This window comes from Chenopodium album, chromosome 24, assembly GCF_948465745.1.
Source record: "Chenopodium album chromosome 24, dcCheAlbu1.1, whole genome shotgun sequence".
Taxonomy (NCBI): domain Eukaryota; kingdom Viridiplantae; phylum Streptophyta; class Magnoliopsida; order Caryophyllales; family Amaranthaceae; genus Chenopodium; species Chenopodium album.
The window spans coordinates 36,560,964-36,580,653 of record NC_137857.1 but is presented as its reverse complement, the minus strand read 5'-3'; the positions used below and the strand labels follow the sequence as shown (position 1 = coordinate 36,580,653).

Below are 19,690 nucleotides of genomic sequence, written 5' to 3'. Positions count from 1 at the left end.
CCTGTCTGATGGCTGTCTTTCAAGTGCTTTCGTGAAACCTAAGAAAGCAATGTAGCAACTTACACAGAAAAATATTCGGCTGAATTTGGTTAAAACAACTGTAGCTACAAACTTTAAGTTACTCTGGTTTTTGCGTTGATACAACCCCCATTCCATGATATTTACCCATTCCCATTATATGGACTCAAGCCATTCAGCACCTTTTCGTCGATTATGTGCTTAGATCTTGGATAAACAAAAATATCCTTTACATAATCTAGTAACTGAAATATGTTGGTATAACTACAAAGTTAACAGAGAAATCTCAGTCAGTACATTATTTGCCTTAGCTGTAAGCAGGAAGGAATAGTTAAGGATGACAAAGAAAAGAATGAGATTGGGAAATCCTAAATCTGAAAGCAGGTCTAGACCACCAGACGGCCAGACCACCTAATTGGAGTTTCCAATCTTTCCATGCTCTATTGTTGAGCGCTGTTGAATCAAACTTCAACTACGACGCTTACAGCTTGAGTGTCGATGCTCTCCTTCCGCTCAGAGGAGTCCAAGCACAGCACTGGACGATCAACTTCAATCCATATCTGAGGCTGATTCTTCTTCTTCTTCATCTTCATCGAGAATGTAAACCAAGGCTCGCTTTCTAGCAGCAAAAACGCAGCCCACGCCTCTAGACGCTGTTGCGAATTTTGAAGTAAAATGCGTACAATTTAGTTTTACTTATCAGCATCATTGTTATATATAGGAATTGTATAAAATCACTGTATCCAAGGATAAAGTGCCATGTGCACAAATCTTGAGGCAGAAAGATAACTTACAACTAATTGCAAGTGGTGGAACCACATTGTGAGGTATACTTCGAACCTTTGCACTCTCCATTTGCAAGGGCAATATATGATCCTAAAGTTATACAAGCACATTAATTTAAATGAGAATCAAGAACTTTAACTGATCAAAGTACACATCATACTCATACTCAACTCCCAATTTTATGATGAATTTGTGTAAGAAAAAAATTCAGTAAAAGAAAGTTTCAAAACCATTCCAACAATCAATGAAACATCTATGGACTGAAAGTTCAGCACTGGTCTCGAAATTGACAGACTTTTAATGAAGGAAAGTATTCAAGCATAAATCATTCAGATTGAATTCCTGATACTAAAAATTTGATAGAAAAGATCTGGCTTTTTACTCAGAAAAACAATAATCAAGGGTACATCTCGGAAGCAAAAAAAAGTAATGTCTATTCCACTATTAAGTGAAGATAATTATACTAATTAGTCTTCCTATTCAGACTACTTTTCATATCAAATGCTAGCAGGGATCACTCATTCGTTCATGTCTTCTCCTCCATTTTTATTACCTACACAGCAGCACTAATTGCTAGTGATTGTTTGTTATGCATGATATTTTGAGCACCTTGAGCTCAGCCCTCTGCTGGCTCACTAATTGCAAAGAGTTCAAAAATCAAAATCAAGGAGTTATCCAGCCATATATGCTTTCTAACTTTTTTTTTTTTACCATGAAAAGATTTGGTTTATTCCTCTGATTTTCTAATGTTTTCTACTTCACTTTCAATCCAACTGCGTCTTTATTGAAGAGCATGATTACATTGCCTCATGATCCAAAAGACAAAGGGATCATGAGATGCCGCAGAACAGGAACAAGGATCAAGATCTAGGCATTTGTTCAGGCTATCTTCTTTTTTCAGATACACAGTTTTGCCTGGTTAAGTGGCAATGGACAAAAGGAATCATCAAGCAGAAGACATCCGATGACAATAGCACTATAGCAGTCACTATGTGGATGCCAACTACTTGGTTGAATTCTCGGGGGGCAATGCCCAAGACCTAAGATTGAATCATGTCCTGGACTCTCTCTAATCACAAACTCACAGGAAAAATAATTTTACGTTAAAATTTTAAATTAAAATACTAAAGCAGTCACTAGTAAGCATGTGAAAGACCTACCTGCAACTGATCCAAATTCCAAAAATTTAGACTAATTGATCTTGATATAGATACAAATGGAAGATCGTTTGTTGGCACCATCATGAGATGAGCATTTCCACTGCTGTCTGAAGCGGCTGTTGTTTCATTCAACAGCAAAACTAACTGACGTTCCTGAGTTAAAAAGAAAAACACCCATCTCAATATTTAGGGAAAAGTCATTCAAAGAAGCATACGTTGGCCAAAGTAGAAAGCAAGTGCTAAAAAAGGCATAAGTGTATTATGAAATACCTTATATAGTGATAAATCTATGCAACTGAAATCCCTTGACACAGACAGGAGCAAGGCTTCAACTGTAGTATATCTGTTTCTAATATTATCCGCTTCATTTATAGCTCCCCGTATTATGCATATACAGTTTGAAACATCTGATGAGGACCACTCAGGTATTTGGAAAGTGATATAGTCTACAAGGTTTTCTTGACTGGTCTCGCATGCTGACAATTCAGGGGCAGTATCCTAAAATGAGAGCAACACATAAGAAAAGGGAACAAAAATACAGCTAAGATGTTATCATTGATACGTTTAAGGGGATATTGTGTGTCACTCTGCTAGGAATTAGCTTGAGAACAGTAAGATAATAAGCTAGGAAGAGGTAGAAAATGGCAGCCAAGGGATAGATTGCATTATCAAACAAAGTATTCAATGATACAAGGCCTTCTTTCGAGAGGAAGCTGCTTTAAAACAACTTTCCTTAACAATTTTCAACATGATCATTATTCCTCCTAATGAGGCCTATATATAGAAAAATCCCACTTAACAAATCTAACTTATTCCCCAAGCTACTACTAATAGGGTATGACTAACATATCCTTCCCCTAATATTAATTCCTTGCACTCTTGAAATTTGCAAGTTACCCAGGTTCATGAGAACACTTGACGCAAAAAACAAGGGGTTGAATATCTGTATAATTGAATGTCTAGTTTGCTACGTGATCTTGGGTATACATCATCTATTATGTTCCACTGTTCATTCTTTTAATAATAAACTAGACTTAGATAAAAATGTTTTTATTTCCAAATACTCTTGTACAGGACACAGCAAAAAGCTGCACTCCATAGCTAGTTCACAATATTTAATGGAATTAGAGATGAATGGATCTGTCCATACAGGGTAAGCTGCAGAATCACCAATTGTATCTTGTGCACAAGGAGAGAGCCATTTCATAGAAGTATATGTTACAGAAGCCTCCTAGGCATACCCGAAAAAGCAATATTCCAGTTAGCAATCCACAACAGATCTATACAATGAAAATTTAATGAGCTATTTCGCTTCACAGAAATATGATTACAAGTAGAAGCTATATTATTCAGCCTTGTAATTTTTTTTTTCAGGTGCGTCTTCTAGATTCATCCGCTATGTTATTCTTTCCTATAATGACATAAATACAAACTGATGCTATTTTATTTTGCTTTGGGTGCAAATTCTAGAGACATATCACGTTTGATCAAGGTTTGAACCATTGTTGACCAGGTAAAGCACAAAATTGATTCAGAATCAAGACATTCAGCAGAAATCTATTAGCACATTTGGAGACGAGCTCATTTGCAGTCCAGATGCTGCTGTATTAATTGCAAGCTCGTCTGGAATATAAAAAAACAAACATTGCTAACGAATTATGGCAACAGAGCATTTACCCAATAAAATGATATCGATGTGGGAACATTTCTATGAGTGGATGGCGGTGAAGATTGGAAAGAATAGAGAGGCAGCATCTGCTCACATATTATCTCCTTCGAAACGATTGTATAGGGCATATTGAAGGCCTCCTTGAAACTGGAAAGTTTGACATAACATTATAATAAAGGAAGCAGGAGAGTAGATCCAAAAATAAGAAATTATTGCAATGTTAACAAATAGACCTGAGGACAAACTCCTCTAGATACAACTACACAATTGGTAACATCTTTCAATTCAATACCATAAACAAAAAATATTATTAAAAATTAAAATGAAACTAAAAAAGAGCATAAAAGAAATATCCCTCCAACCCTATTTGTATGCACCAATTTCTATATTAGTATGTCTCAAATGTATGCCCCATTCCATTTATGATCTTAATATGGTTATCAATTGACACAAAGAGATACCTGGATTCCATATACTGGAATTCTTTAGCTAAGGTTCTGTGCAGGCATTCAGTATCAGCAAACCCCCCTAATTTAACAAGTTCTTCAACTCGCTGTGCTGTATCCCTGAGACAATAGCAATATGAGACCATTAATCTGAAGTAAACACGATGTGTTACTTCTAGCAACCAGAAAGCATAAGACATTGCTCTGAGTCTTATGTTGACATAATTTTCAAACTATCAAAGGGAGATGGGGGTGGGAGGAGCTTGCTGAAAGGTAGAGAAAGAAACAGTAGAGCAACAGGGTTAAAAAAGGCATATAACTTTCTCGTGCTTAGAAGACTTACGAATCAAGTTGGACATAATGATCAACCATAGATTGGTCCAGCAGCAGCTTTACAGGATCCCGATCATAGAGAAACTTCAAAAACATTATTACAAGTTCACTGCAAAGTGCAAGTTGAGAAACATAACTACAAGAGAGACATATGGCCAATCAACTTTCCAAAATACAACCTTTAAAAAGTAAAGCTAGATACCTGTTGTATGCTGGAAGCTGATCACTAGATTCTGACATAAGTATCTTTATACACCTTGACAACCAGCTGAAAAAATTTAAGAACTGAAAGAGAAGAATCAAAAAAGGATGAAGAAAAAGAGAAAGTGACATTCTTTTCAAGCTAATAATTATTTAATGAATTGATGTGACGGATTGATAGGACTAGTTGGGGCTTCTGAACAAGCTGACAATTTTGATGCTTATGGGTCTAAGAGGAGAGAGTAGATTCAGATGCATTTATCTTCAGCTTGTTTCTCGTTGTGAATCGACGGCAAAGAACTTCAAAATTTATAAAATTTATTTGAGGTTGCAAAGAAGTTTTCTGAACAAGGTGATGAAATTTCAGTTCTGGCTATAGTTGGAGAAAATAGATTTGAGATTTGGGGTTGAAGAATAACTTAGATAAGTAAAGAGTCGTCTCAGGGTGACTCTAAAGTAACAAGCTAATGAACAATTGTAAAAAATTATACGAAAGTACAAAAGAACTTGGCCAAAAAATTGATCAAAGAAAAAGCCAAAAAAGGACCTTTAGCAAGCATACCTGCTGGGAAACAGACGAAAGAATCTGCACAAAGCGAACTACTTGTACAAGCAACATTCCTACTTTTTCTGTTGCATTATCTATAAGTTTTTCATCCAGGCCAATGCCGCCATAGCGTGCTCGCCACCTTGAAAGACCTCTTAGTTCTCCCATTCTAAATCCAATAATTTCTGCTGCTGGCTGATCAAAGGAGAGGTAATGATGGTTAGCAATTTTGCATCAGTTACGGAAGGAATCTGTAGAAGCCAATATTGTTGACTTTTGGACAATATCAAATGGCTAATAGATTGGTTAAGCAACTGCAAAGATAAGGCTACATACACCCAACACCCCTAACCTCTCCTGTTGAGAACCTCTTTAGAGGCATTGTGAAAATGTTGGTGACAAGGAATGATCATGCTGATTTGGAAACAAAAGCTTTTGTAAGTTTTATCAGGTTTGAAAACAAAAATTTATCAGTTTTGCTTTTCTTTACCTTAATCCACATTAAAGTGAGTCAAAAATATGCCAAACCATGTTTCAAAAGGGTTCAAAGAATGTGCAGCCAGCCTATGCAAAATATAACAGTTTATTCAGAGAGCAAACTCAGGTGGATTTTTATCTTGTTTTCTTTCTTTTTTTTTTTTTTTTTTCTTTTTTTTTTTGGGTGGGGTGGGGGAATCCAAGCTCATGCCTGGATTACAATTTATATTATAAGTGCGCTAGAACAATTGGCTAGTTTTGCAGAAGTAAATCTTATGCTTAATTGTGTAGTTCATGGTAGATAAGGGACAGATTACATGGCAGTTCCTAATGAAATTTTTTTGTAATAGTTCACATTTTTTGTGCAACTGGGTAAAATTATGACCTTTGTGCTAAATTCCACCATCTGAAAATTTCCCCTGTGTACAATCTATATATTTTTCTGAGAGAGTGTAAAGTGTTGTAGAAGTTCATGGAGTTCAGAACTTTTGAAGAATATAAGCCTCTTTTGAGGCCTTTACAAGCAAGAGAAGTTGCAGGTCACTCAGCACAAGAAAATTAGAAATTAAAGGATTTCAGGATGAAGCAACACCAATTTAGTGAGCATATATCCTGACTCATTAGACAAACTCCAACAGGTAGGTCAAAACAGAGAATAAGCTGTAAGAGACATAAGGAGTCACCTTTAGGCTAATAAGTCTCCCTTTATTTTGAAACATACTTTGTAGATATTACAGTTTTTTTTTTCTTCTTTTTTTTTTAAATTTACCTTATTAGAGGAGAGAATGGAGGAAAGAATTGTGCCCTTGCTAGTTTCTTTAATTGATATTACCTTTATATATTTCAAGAGGTTAATGGACAGAAGATTTTAAGTATGCAACCATGAGATGAGAGTGAAAGGACTGGAAAATAAGACTACCTGGATATGATCAAGGAGAATAAGCTGAAGTTCATTTCCTGCATTAGATACAGCCTTCATCACTCGCTTGAGTCCCTATTCAGAATGAAAAAAGAATAAGTATCTAAAACTCTGCCCCTTCCCATACACACATCACATGAAGCTCATCATACCGATTCACCAAGAGAATTGACCAGAAATTGATGGACTGGTGGACTTGTTCGAGCGCCTCCCAGAAGACTCAGAAACTCCTCTTGAGGAGATGAGTCCAGTCCTATAAGTGAAACAAATGGAGCTCTAGAGTAAAGTCAAAATTAAAGGTAGGTGTTACTGTAGTGTGGTCCACATTAAGATTACCATGGTCAACAATTAATGTAGATAAAGAATGAAATTTGTCATGGAATATCTGCATGGCATCACACCACTGCTTATACATGATTGAAAGTGATGCTCGAATGACCTCAGTTAAATCTTCAATGCTGGAAGCTTGTTGAGCGACTTGATGAAGCTCTTGTTTCCTACAAAAGTATGGTCTTCAGCAAAATGCTAATAATTGAATTCTTTTCACGTTAGTTAAAGCTGAGGTTAGTTAAGCTTGAAAACTAGGCTACCATGAAGCAAATATGATTCAAAATGTTATTTTTATGTATACCAATAATTTAAATATTAAGAGCAACCATCCAATAAAGAACAGTTAATGTTACAATTTCTAAATCGCAGATGAACTTATCTTCAGAATTTACACAAGCATGAAGTCCAATATCATACAGCAACTAGCAAGTTTAGCTAGCTGGAATATTACTTTCTAAATCAAGTCCAAATACTTTCAGCCACAGAATAGTTAAACCCATATATTCAATGCAGCTACCAGCATAGACTATTTCAGTTCCTCTTGAGGTTTTTCTTACAACTACTGTTTGGAGCTTGAAACTTTTTTTCAGGATTTTCTATCTGAAAGATATGATACCAATGGCTAATAAAATTACCTCACCCAATTTACAAGATTATACTTAGGGAAGCGATGATATCTGCATGTTCACTGATGTTAATACAAATTTACAAGTGGTATTCAAGGAAAGGATTATGATTATCAAAGCCAACTCCCAAATAGCAGAAACAAGGGAATTCAAACACAATGTTCCGCATGCATTACTAAATTGGAAAACCATCATCCTAATACTTTTAAGCACGGAAAACCATTACTCTCGAGTTCCAAGATATGACACTAGTACTTGAAGCAAGGACGACATAAGCATGAAAATGGAAACCATAGCTCTCAAGTTCCAATATCATGACTTGGACATTAGAGTATGAGACCACTAAATAAATGAGAAAGTGTGCCATTGGAAATATCTCTAGAGTGATCGAAACTAGGAGGTGCTACAAAAACTAAATCCCATTTAACTTCAATATCTTTAATGTGACAATATTACCTTTTCTGGAAAATAGAGGTGTCCAGCACCAAGCAATGCATACCCTCAGTTTTATTTCCAGACATTGGTTCATGATTGAAATCACTACTGCTGCTAGAAATTTCTCCAGAGCAGATGATGATCAAACGACAAAAATCCTTAGACAAAGCAACCTAATTCCAGAGGAAGGAAGAAATTAGCATTCACAAATTAAGTTGATTTGCACAGGAAAAACTCGAAAAAGGCTAAATGAGGCATAATACGCTAATGTAAAAGAGAATCAGCATACTGTCAATTTTTAGACTATACAATCCTAGATTTGATTCCTTGAAATCGAAATGATCTTTTCAAACTTGACACCTCAAAAGAGAATCAGTTTCCATTCAAATTAAGTCAGTTTAATGCAATATAATTAATGTAATGAAAACAAATGCTTAGCATACTCAACTTAGGAGATAGTATACTCTACAAACAGGGAGAACACATGAATATGCATAGTAATCCTGCTTTAAACAGTCGTGTGTCCAAAATGTAAACTTTACTCTCAAACTGATTAATTCATCAAAGAAACTCAACATATATTTAATTATACCGATTTAGATGATTACGCACTGCCTACCTTTTGGAGTCAGGAATATCAGAGATTCAGAGAACTTTTTAGAAGGATTGATTTTGAAGGTACTCACCTTATAGATGGAAGCATGCAGGATCTGATATGCTGCTTGATTGCCAATTAGTGGAAGAGACAAATTGTGTATATTCTGGCAGAATCCCAATTGATGTCAGGAATGGTAAAAATTAGCAAAAATGATAAATTGCAGAAAAATATATAGTGTAAATCAAACGAGCCATGTGAAACTTCAGATACTATATAATTTCCAAAGACAAGAGAACACTTTATATTAATCCCACACACGAGCTTCAGAAAGGTTAGAACAGTGTATCCCACTTCTAGCCATACAAAAAGATGCCGTCATTTTCCTTCACAAAAACAGAACAGGCAATTATCTTTCCCAAGTGATTTAGGACATGAACATTAGTGATTATTCCATGACTTTAAGTCCTTTCTCATTCAATAAAATTAAGGCAATCTATTACCTGATTCCAGGAGTAGTCACAAACTACCCACCTACAATAGGTGGGTAGCAATTTCAAAAAAGATTGATTTATCCGTATCATGTTGGAATAGGAGTAGTCACAAACTAGGAAATTGAAGTCTCAACGGTGTAGTTGGTGTAATTACAAACTACCCACCTACAATAAGTGGGTAGCAATGATTTATCCCTATCATGTTGGAATAGGAGTAGTCACAGACTAGGAAATTGAAGTCTCAATGGTGTAGTTGGTGTAATTAGCTAGTTATAGCCTATCACCAGAGTTATAATAAAAATAATAATCTTTCCATTTAAAAATAACATGGGCCTTATGTGACTCACTTACTCTTGTCCAAGAAATTTAAAGAATTATAATGGCAAGAACAATATTCAATGTTAGTAGGCTCTGATTACAGGATTTGAAAAAAGCCTATGTTTTGAAGTGCAGGGTGAATCTTTTTATTATAATGAGACAATAAGCAATGTTTCTGATACAAAGCACAGGTTTCAAGCTGTGTGAATTTTTGTTATGAAGGTTGGTAGATGAGGGTTAGCAATCTCTGAATTGTGTCTGAGGATTGACCTGACATTTGACTTTCATATTCTCGGAAGAATGCAACAAGATATACATATAGGTCAAGACAGCACAAAAAAGAAGCACAACTACCTGTCAATCAGAAAGAAGCTAGCTAACACTTTGTATTAGATCAATTCAGGTAACATGCAGTTTGACCTATTTCAAGCTGGAAAAAGTTTAATAAAGACCCAATCTTTTGGTTTAAATTAACCTAACAGGTCAATAACACCTGTTCTGCTACTACTGTTAAGTGGCTATAATAAAAAATAAAAAATAAAAAATAAATTTTTTTTTTTTTTTTAAAAAAAAAGAACACCCATTATCTAGATAACAAAAAGTCAAACTTCTACCCTATTCTCACCCTTTTAGAACTACTTTTAACTTATATATTTTGTTCCTACTTATACTAATGCTACAAAGCATTGGCCCTATGGGTCACCCAAAAAACTTTACATCTGACTCCCTGATTTCTAGAGGTCATCCAGACAATATCTATTTGTGGATTACAAAATAATGGTTACCAGTCCATTTGTTTTAATTCATTCAGGTGTGTTTTTGCCAGTTCTAAATTCATTCAGGTGTGTTTTTGCCAGTTCTAAATTCATTCAGGTGTGTTTTTGCCAGTTTTAAGTCTTCTAACCAAAACTGAAAGTTTACCAAATTAAAGATACTCAAAATAAATAAAACAATTAATGGTACATTCATGATATTTGAATTCAGCTCCAACATAGTGCATAAAGCAATTAACTTACTCACAATTTTTCCAATGGAGAATATACCAAATATGCTAAAGCAAACACTTCCATCTTTATCAGCACTGCATAAAATATTAAATCGTTGGTGCGAAGCATTTAGCAGATCCTGAAACAAATCTTCAGTGTTATCTGTAAGAGTGGAATCTCCAGAGACTACCCCTGGCATCCGTGGGATTCTTGGAGCAGGAGGGAAGAAACGCAATGTACGATCTTCATAAGACATGGTATTGTCTCCATTATCCTGGATTAAAAGACATGTAGTTATAATATAAGGGAAAATGAAATATACAATGACTAAAAAATCTTAAGTGAAAAGACAATGAAATATTCAAGAATCCTTCAACACAAGATTAAAATGATTTCGCATCAAGTCATAAATCACTTCCACTCTCTTTTATGGTTAATAAAGTTTTTATCTATTCAAATCTAAGGGGTTTGGATGAATGTTGATAGCAAGAAGTAGTACAAGACTTGGATAGCAACAAATAGTACACGATTAAATACATTTAAATATAACACATAAGTTCTAGTCACCTGTCCAAGACCATTATCCTCCTCCCAGTTGAGACAAACTACAGCAGCAGTGTGAGACTTCATGCTTCTTAACAGTTTCCCATTCTGCAATAATAAAAGCATTCAGAATGAAAATAACAGTTTATATTATTATTATTATTATAAAGAAAATCTTCAACAACAGGTTGTCGGCACGAAATATATAAACGTATGATTCAGCACTAACTTCTCATTCATAAAATTCACACATTGTTGTTGGAGAAAGTTTCACACATGCATAGCACATAAGTGTTTTGCCCTACGATAGACAGGTCAAGTGAGAGAACCAAGTCTTTCAGCAGAAGCCGTTACTTGGAAAAACCATTAAATGCTTTTTTCTTCAACCTTAGACTATGTAAGCAGGTTGGGCTATGTTTAGAGCTTATTACTTTTTCATATTAAAATCAGACCACACAAGACCAACAAAGTTCAAATTAGACAGAGCATCAGCAAAACTTCTTAATTTCACTTGCTTAAATTTATATATCTTTAAATTCCGTATTATAACATTTATAAAAATTAAATATACAAACAATACACAATAAGACGAATCTAACCACATCCTACATGATGATTTTTTTTATATACTAGTGTACAAGTAAGTTCAATATACAATCAAACCAGTTAATTAGATCAAACCAGGCTAGAATAGACCGAACTTGAAAATTTCAGACAAGACCATATCAGAAACATTAAAACAAAACAAACAAGACTTTAGAAAATTAAGATTTTAAGCTGGTTATTCACTAAACTTGCCACCAAACTGAGATTTAAGGCCCTATCACTACAATGTAATATGCCCTCCATGATCATCGATGCAGGAATTCATAAACATTGCCCATTAACATCAGAGTTATGATGGAGTTCACAGCCTTACCACTACAATAAGCTAATCAAAAAGAGATTAATTCTGGTTGGCCCTTATACTATTTTACCATAGATAAGAAGTGCAAACAATTTAGAAACCACTTTGACTTAGACCTTTATAATTTTAAAATCAAAGAGTATTAAATCATACTTGTATATTATGTTGGAAATAGACAAATGAAATCACTCTAGTATTGACAATTGAGGTCATATAGGTCCTTAATAGCACTCATAATCAATAGTATTTATCTCCTAATTAATATGCCTTCCACAAAACCTCACATAATCCTTTGCCATTATATACTCAAGAAGGTGGAAGCTATTCTTCTTCTAAGACATACCATTGTTTGAAATAATCAAGAGTGTAGAAAGGTCTTGGTGAGGTTTTTGCGATGAGGTGCACTCAGGCCAAAAGTGCCAAAACCTGATGCATTATGTTACTTTTGTAGTTATTACTTATGTTTTGGGTTTAGAATACATGAAACTATGAAAGAGAAGATCAGAAGCACATTAGTGACTTTGTGAGAAGGATAGGGGAAAGTTAAACAAACCTACCTTGTCAAAACAGATACTCCCTCCGTCCCCAAATAATAGTCCCTTATGGGCAAAAATCACGGGAATTAAGAAACTTAAATAAAAGTAGTAAAATTACATTGAAAAAATAAATTTACATTGGGTATGTAAAATAGTAGAGAGAGAAAGTAATAAAAGTACATTGAAAAACAAAATTTACATGGGAGAGTTAAATTTGCACAAATATTGTTGTAGTTGGAGGAAATTTTGATAAAAAATTGATATTAATGGTACTTGAAAAAAGCAAATGGGACTATCAATTTGGGACTAAAAATAGGCCATAAGGGACTATCATTTGGGGACGGAGGGAGTACATGATATCCTTGTGAAAAAAATGTGTGTGTTTGTGTGTGTGAGAGAGAGAGAGAGACACCCAAACTCGGTCACTAGAAATCTCATAGAATATAATAACATCAAGATAATGAAGAAATAAATGAATAGGAAGGCAATAATAAGCATTGTGTAACAACTAGAATACAATCAATACATGTCATGTGCAACAACTCTCACAAATCAGAGTAAAGCAGAATAGTTATGCTAAGAAAGTAATAAAAAAAAATATAATAATAAATTAATATACATACTATGGTAGAACAAGATGATGATGAGGCGCAGAGTAATAAAAAGCAACTGTATAATACTTCAACATCTTAGGGTACTAACTTCAACATCATGCAACGAAATGGTTCCATCTTCAAGGCCAACTGCTACTGCTTTACCATCCGGACGCCAACATAATGATGTTATACACTTCCCTAAGATGATTTAGAAACATCAAATTAAAAATTAGAATTTCAAGATTCCTTTAACAGTATGATCCACAGTAAATTGTAATGTTTAGTCAGCATAAAACCAAAAGTATTATTGAGCCAGAGTATCACCAAGTCAAAAGTTACACAGAGACTGCAGGAGATATACATAACTAGTGAGATTTTGAACTGCTCCATTCATTCATTTACAGAATAAAATACTAGAAGGGAGAGCATATAAGACGCAGAACATTCATTAAAGCACCTGCCAATATAATTCAGTACCTAAGAAGTAAAAGAAAATCCATTGCCTCTTAAATTACCAAACTTATCTTATAAGCATTACCACAAGGAAGAATGGCATAAGATGAACACAATAAAGAATTCCACAATTAGACTTTCTAGCAGAAACTATATTGGGGGAGTTGTAATCATGAACTAGAATCCATCCGTGAAACCATCAGCAAAATTGCAGATAAGCTATTTTTATAATAGATGAAAGAGCATAACTATTGCTGATTTTAGAGGTTGCATTACCGTGGACAGGATCATGGCAATTCTCTTAATAAAAGACACAAATGATTCATTAACTTTTCTTTAATCAATTAATCTGCTCCTTCTAGTCTTCTACCACATAATGTTTGCAAATATCTACCCGGTTTTCAACTCTCATATCGTATATTCCATGATTTAAGTCATACAATGTATTTCTTCCCCATAAAATGTTATTCATATGAACCTAAGTCCCAATCCATAAAACTCACTCCAAAATAATCCAAATTAGAATCATCCAACAACTCCCAACTCGATTAACACGACATAATCTACAAACACCCACTCGTAATCTTAATTCTCACACCATATACTCCAACAAAGGTGAATTATAATTCAACGAAGTAACGACTGCTCCTAAACTTTTTTCAACAAAACAATGCCCTAACTTCATAACAGGGAAATGGAGCCAAAATACAAACACATACCAGGTGAAATTGTCCATAATCGTTGCCAATTGAAGCGGTGCAGTATAATTTTCGAGTCCTCGGTAACCATTGCCAGTAAATCCTTTTCTGGATTCCACTCAGCCAGTTTTATCTAATCAAATGCACAGATATAATCAAATTCAACAACAACATTGCGTTAAAATCAAATTGAAGAATTAAATTTTGTTAAACTTTCAAAAACTAGTAATAGTAGGACTGTAGGAGAGAGAAAGAGAACCTGAGAAGGCGCTGGTTTGTCAAATTGAAGCTGAAAAGGAAGAACACGTTCTGATTCATCGGTTTCCATTGCCAAAAATTAATCAATCTCTGCAAAATCAAGAAAGATTAAGCCCAAAAATCACAAATTAATCACCTTTAAAACCCTAATTGAGTTTGAACAAGTTCGGTAGAATAAATTGATTAAAAATACAAATTTTTAAAATAAACGATGAATTCATAATTTGTGAAATTAGGTGTTGAAGAAATGCAAATGAATATGAATGAAAAAAAATTGGGGAATTTGTGAAAAAACCTGAAGAGAAGAAGAGTGAGTGAGTGAGCAAGAAATGAAAGTAAAAGGCGGGATTTTGGAGGGTTTTATACGTCGTGTAGCGTGGCTTTGGCTCGGTTTGGAGGAGTCGCTAATTTTGAACCTTCTTAGAATAAAAAATAAAAATCTTAAAAAAAAAACGCCGTTGCCGGGGATCGAACCCGGGTCACCCGCGTGACAGGCGGGAATACTTACCACTATACTACAACGACTTGATTGATATAATTTTGTAGGTTTATACATTTGACAACTGATGTTATGAATAATATTTATGACTTGTTTTTTTTTTTTTTTGACAAAATTTATGACTTGTTATATTCATGTTAATCATATATTTTTTCCATTTCTTTATAGTTGCAACACAGAGTTTATCACAGTATTTAAGAAAAGTGGATCTCACGTGATATAATACACTTTAAATGGGGTTAAAACATTGTTTAGGAGTATAATCAAGTAGGTCATGTGTTTTAAATAAAGATATCAGTACAATTTTCACATAAAACCCTTTCTTTTATGGTGTGTTACAACTATTTTGACATTTTCATTTTACGGAAGTGTTGCAACCAGGCCCGTATTTGACCCAGGGCAACCGGGAATGCCGTCAAGGCCCACAGAAAATAAAGGCCCAATTTTGTTAAATCTAAGTTATTAATAAAGTATAGTTATAAAGGATTGGGTCGCATTTGGTACTGTTGTTGTGAGCATGGCTTAATGGTAGTTTTGTTTTGTGAGTTTCTCACTTTGCTCACCGTACCAGTCATGAGTTGGAGGATCCTTAGTTTCCTTTTTAGTATTCTTCTTACTCTCTCTTTTTTTTAAAAGGGTGATTTTCTTTCTTTAAATAAAAATAATATAGGGCCTCAATATATTAGTTCGCCCTGCCCTGATTACAACTATAAAGAAACGGAGGTAAGGATGTGGAGTTGGCTTGATGGTAGCACTCCCATCTCGTAACCTCGAGGTTACGGGATCGATCCTTGCCTCCAGCATATGCTGGAATTTCCCCCGCCCCCTGTTGTACCCGCCCTTATGGCTCATATGAATCAAAAAAAAAAATAAAGAAACGGAGGTAGTATACGACAGACATTCATAAACCCTAATTAAACCTTCGTTCATAGTTTTGAAAGTTTGGAGGAATCCACATGGCCACCAACAAACAACAATGCATCCAAGTATGTCTCTTTTGTCGATGCAACGTTGGTCAGGTTCAATTTCCAAAACATCGACAGATTTTGCGTTGATTTTCACTATGAAACTCCGGTTCAAGAGTCTGATGATGAGTTTGGTTACAGGTCTTTGCCAAACCATAGTAAATCTAAAGTTGATACTTGGGTTGCTTTCGCGCTTACACGTAAGGTCAAAGACCTTGAATTGCTCTTTACTCTACCCCTTGAGGATCAAACAAGATATGTTTTGCCTAGATTCTCCTTTAAAAATAAGGTTTTGACAAGCTTGAGCATAAGGAATTGTCAGTTTTCGGATTGCAAAAGCTCGATAGATTGGTCGTCGTTGAAGACTTTGGTCATGAAAGATACTAGTTTAGATGATAAAGTATTGGCAAACATAATGATGGGCTGTCCGCTTTTAGAGTGCTTGAAATTGGTTGATTGTGACGGACTTAATAACATAGACATTGTCTCTAATAAATTGAAGGTTTTGGTACTTGATAATTGTAGATTTCGTTATTATATAGTTGGTAATAAGCTAAGAGTTTCAGCTCCTTTCCTTAAACTATTGGTTATTTCAAAATTTATGTGTTACAAAAAGTTTTTGTTTGAGAACTTATCTTCTTTGACGGAGGCATCATTCAAAGAAGGGTCGTCGTTTAATCGATTGCATTACAATAATGATGATCGACGACCTTTTGCAAATGATGCATTTTTTAATTCTTCGAGGGCTGCAAAGGATGATATTGAGGAGAGGATTACTATGGCGAAGAAGTTTCTTAGAAGTGTTCAAAATGTCAAAACACTCACTTTAGCTAGTTGGTGCATCCAGGTTAGTATATTTCAATTTTATTTTATTTGATTTAATTATCAATAATATTACTCACCTTTGTGATTAATATTGTATTTTCTTAGACCACTTCTTAGGATTTGTTCTTTTTTCATCTTACAAAAATAAATTAATTAGATACTCCCTCCGTCCACAAACTCTCATTTTCTTTTTGGGTAAACCAAAATACAATGCCTTTTTCTAATTAAAAGTTATATTTTTTGACATTATTACCCTCTTTTTGATGAGTTATCATTTTTTTTCCTTTACTTTTTTTTTATACTTTTAACATTAAATTCCAACAATTTCTCTTTATCTCTTCAATTATTCCCAAATACCTTTTTCTTTCTCTATCTCTAACCCCACATGCACACATGTATTTTTAATCATTAGTTTTAAAGAATTTATTACTTTCTTAATTCCCAACCAAAAGTGGGTTTGTATTAAGGGGCGGAGGGAGTATTATTAAAGTTAAGATAATACTTCTTCCGTTTCTATTTAGTTGATCGTTCAATTTAGGCACACATGTTAAGGAGAGGAAGTGATATTATGTAGGTTATCTTTTGTATGCTATAAATATTAGCCAAGATCATCAATACAATTGAATCCACTCTCTTGTTAGGAATATAGGAAAATATATTAATGTAGATCATATTATATTTAGGATTCTAAAATAAATTATTATCCTAAATATGGAAAATATATCACAATATTATATTTTTCTATATTCCTAACAATAATGTACTCAACTTCCGGATTAATCAACTATATACTAAAAGACACACCAGCAATGACACGTGTCATCTCCTGGTGTGTCCTTAGTTATTAATTTTTTATATAAAATATCTATTAATTAAGGAAACAAATAAATTTCAAAAATAATTTTATTTGTTGTACATATTCCATATTAATGTAGTATATTTAAAATAAAAAGATTTCACAAATCTTTCTAAAACAATAAAATTGGATAACTATAAACCAAAAATTGTATTCTTAAAAATATATTGTGATCTGTTTTATAAAAGAAAAAATATTGCTCAGATTTTTTGCCTACTTTTATTTTAATTGTGTATTAGAAATTACAATTAGCCTTGCAAATATCAATTTAACATATCACATACTTTTATTATTCCTCGACTAATTTATGTTTATAATACTTATCTATCAATAATCTATAATGATCACTGTGCATGGCACGGGATCTAACCTAGTATTGTATTATTGCAGATCACTTCTTAGGCTTTGTTCTTTTTTCATCTTAAAAAAATAACATTAATTAGAAATTATTTATATTTAGATAATATAAGTTAAGTTAAACAAAATTAATAGTAAAGTCCCGTAAAATTTAAAAAAAAATCAATAACTTCAAAGAAATGGCAAACCAATAAAAAATTTAACAAATAAGTTAAGTTCAACAAAAATAATTAAATTTTAGTAATATTAATTTAGTTTTTAGCAAATAATTTAGTTATATTAATATGAGTTAAAAAGAATTAAGATCAAGATTAAAGACTTTGTGATTATGTATGACTTTGATTCATTTTAATAGTTTTGACAATATGTAGGTTCTCTTTATTAAAGCATTGCCTTATTCGTTCCCAAATTGTGTGAGTCTTACTTTGGATATCAACCTAAAGAAATGGGAACTCTACGGAGTAGCAACCATGCTTAATAATTGCCCCAAGCTGGAGAAGTTGACGATCAACATGTGGACTTCATCGTCTAAAAGAGTATGATTCTTCTCGTTGTTGTGTTTCTTTTCTAATTTCTATGATACACTTCATTTGTTTTTTTTTTTTTTTTTTTTTTTTTTTTTGAGTTTGGAAAATTTGCCAGTTGCAGCCATTTAAAGTTTGTATTTTGCAAATTGCAACCATTTAAAAAAAATTGCAAATTGCAGCCCAAAAGTTCTTATAAATTGTAACTTGCAGCCCGATTCAACATTTTCATCAGTTTCGTGTCGAAAAATATTCGGTTAAGATTTTAGGGGTCATTTTCCAAATTGAACTCGGAATTAGCAAAAAAAAATAGCGTATGTGCCTCGTTTTGCGTAACAAAAATATATCGATTTGTGGGCAACTATTTTTTGCTATAAATTAAAACGAGGCATTTACATTAATTTTTTGCTAATTCCGAGCTCAATTCGAATATTTTTCAACACGTAAACCGATGAAAAAGTTGAATCGAATGCAATTTACAATTTATTAGAACTTTTGGGTTGCAATTTGCAATTTTTTTTAATGGCTGTAATTTGCAAATTACTAACTATAAATGGCTGCAATTTGCAAATTTTCTTTTGATAAATACTCAGTTGTAAAATAAAACATGATCGCTATTTCATATATTCTATTGTATCGTATTGCAGGTGATGTACGATAACGACGTCACTTATCCTGAACGTCTACAAATGAAAAGTCTACAACACCTTAAGACAGTGAAGATTGTGAACCTAATTCCTCGTCTAGTGGGTGGCAAAACAATTTGCGATTTTTGGCGTACCTCTTGAGACGTGCAAAAGTGCTAGAGAAATTGTCTATATATACAAATATGTACGATAATAATAAAGAAGAAGACGTCGTGCCAGACCGAAAATTGGGGATGGATACAGTTGCTGAACTTTCACTCTTTTACATGCTGTCGAACCTCCCAAGGTCCTCCCCATCTGCTGTGATTCAAATCAACTAAACACGGATTATTGTTGTGTTGTTTACATTGGTTCTAAGGCCGTGACATGGTTTTAGGTTCGGATTAATTTTTAACTGCATTAATTATTGTTGCTTTTATTTGCTTTTCGAATTATGTTCTTTTGCGACTGCATTGTGGACTATTTTGAGATGTTATTTGATGGATTTCCATATGAGAATGCAAGTCTCGACAATAACATTGCCCCAAGGACTAAGGTAGACATGATCGAGTTTGTGGGATGACTTGATCTTGGAATCTTGGATTGCACTAAGGACTAAGGTAGACATGATCGAGTATGTGGGATAACTTGATCTTGGACTCTTGGATTTACCCAAGGACTAGGTCGACATGATTGAGTTTGTGAGG

General features: G+C 33.8%; 2 protein-coding genes and 1 non-coding gene across 4 annotated transcripts; 1 reads left to right on the top strand and 2 right to left on the bottom strand.

Moving 5' to 3' along the window:
- Window positions 1–179: 179 nt before the first annotated feature.
- On the bottom strand, window positions 180–14,819 carry LOC145610069 (anaphase-promoting complex subunit 4-like). 2 transcript variants are annotated; one of them, XM_081665326.1, is made up of 20 exons: window positions 14,627–14,819; window positions 14,333–14,421; window positions 14,095–14,206; window positions 13,029–13,120; window positions 10,908–10,991; window positions 10,375–10,614; window positions 8,634–8,708; window positions 7,969–8,120; window positions 6,893–7,053; window positions 6,709–6,809; window positions 6,557–6,631; window positions 5,176–5,355; window positions 4,615–4,697; window positions 4,423–4,521; window positions 4,095–4,199; window positions 3,642–3,780; window positions 2,235–2,462; window positions 1,965–2,117; window positions 813–894; window positions 181–671 (listed from the first exon to the last, which is right to left on the bottom strand). In XM_081665326.1, exons 2-20 carry the CDS (start codon window positions 14,399–14,401, stop codon window positions 568–570), a joined length of 2,334 nt encoding a protein of 777 aa, XP_081521452.1. In that variant the 5' UTR covers window positions 14,402–14,421; window positions 14,627–14,819; the 3' UTR covers window positions 181–567. The 2 variants fall into 2 exon arrangements, with proteins under 2 accessions (XP_081521453.1, XP_081521452.1); XM_081665327.1 differs by lacking the exons at window positions 14,095–14,206; window positions 14,333–14,421; window positions 14,627–14,819 and having other exon boundaries at window positions 180–671; window positions 12,950–13,064.
- Window positions 14,785–14,856, bottom strand: TRNAD-GUC (transfer RNA aspartic acid (anticodon GUC)). The gene has a single exon. It is a non-coding gene; the product is annotated as a tRNA-Asp (tRNA).
- Window positions 14,857–15,063: 207 nt separating this feature from the next.
- Window positions 15,064–19,145, top strand: LOC145611016 (putative F-box/LRR-repeat protein At5g02930). Its single transcript, XM_081666256.1, has 4 exons — window positions 15,064–15,068; window positions 15,850–16,642; window positions 18,205–18,369; window positions 19,005–19,145. Exons 1-4 carry the CDS (start codon window positions 15,064–15,066, stop codon window positions 19,143–19,145), a joined length of 1,104 nt encoding a protein of 367 aa, XP_081522382.1.
- Window positions 19,146–19,690: the final 545 nt, after the last annotated feature.

Coding starts and splice junctions, on each gene's coding strand:
- LOC145611016 (XM_081666256.1), top strand. Junction 16,643..18,204: donor TAGCTAGTTGGTGCATCCAG/GTTAGTATATTT, acceptor GACAATATGTAG/GTTCTCTTTATTAAAGCATT. Junction 18,370..19,004: donor GGACTTCATCGTCTAAAAGA/GTATGATTCTTC, acceptor ATCGTATTGCAG/GTGATGTACGATAACGACGT.
- LOC145610069 (XM_081665326.1), bottom strand. CDS start 14,401: ATGGAAACCGATGAATCAGAACGTGTTCTTCCTTTTCAGCTTCAATTT. Junction 10,992..13,028: donor TTTCGTTGCATGATGTTGAA/GTTAGTACCCTA, acceptor TTATTATTGCAG/AATGGGAAACTGTTAAGAAG. Junction 2,463..3,641: donor CATCGATATCATTTTATTGG/GTAAATGCTCTG, acceptor CTCTCATTTTAG/GATACTGCCCCTGAATTGTC.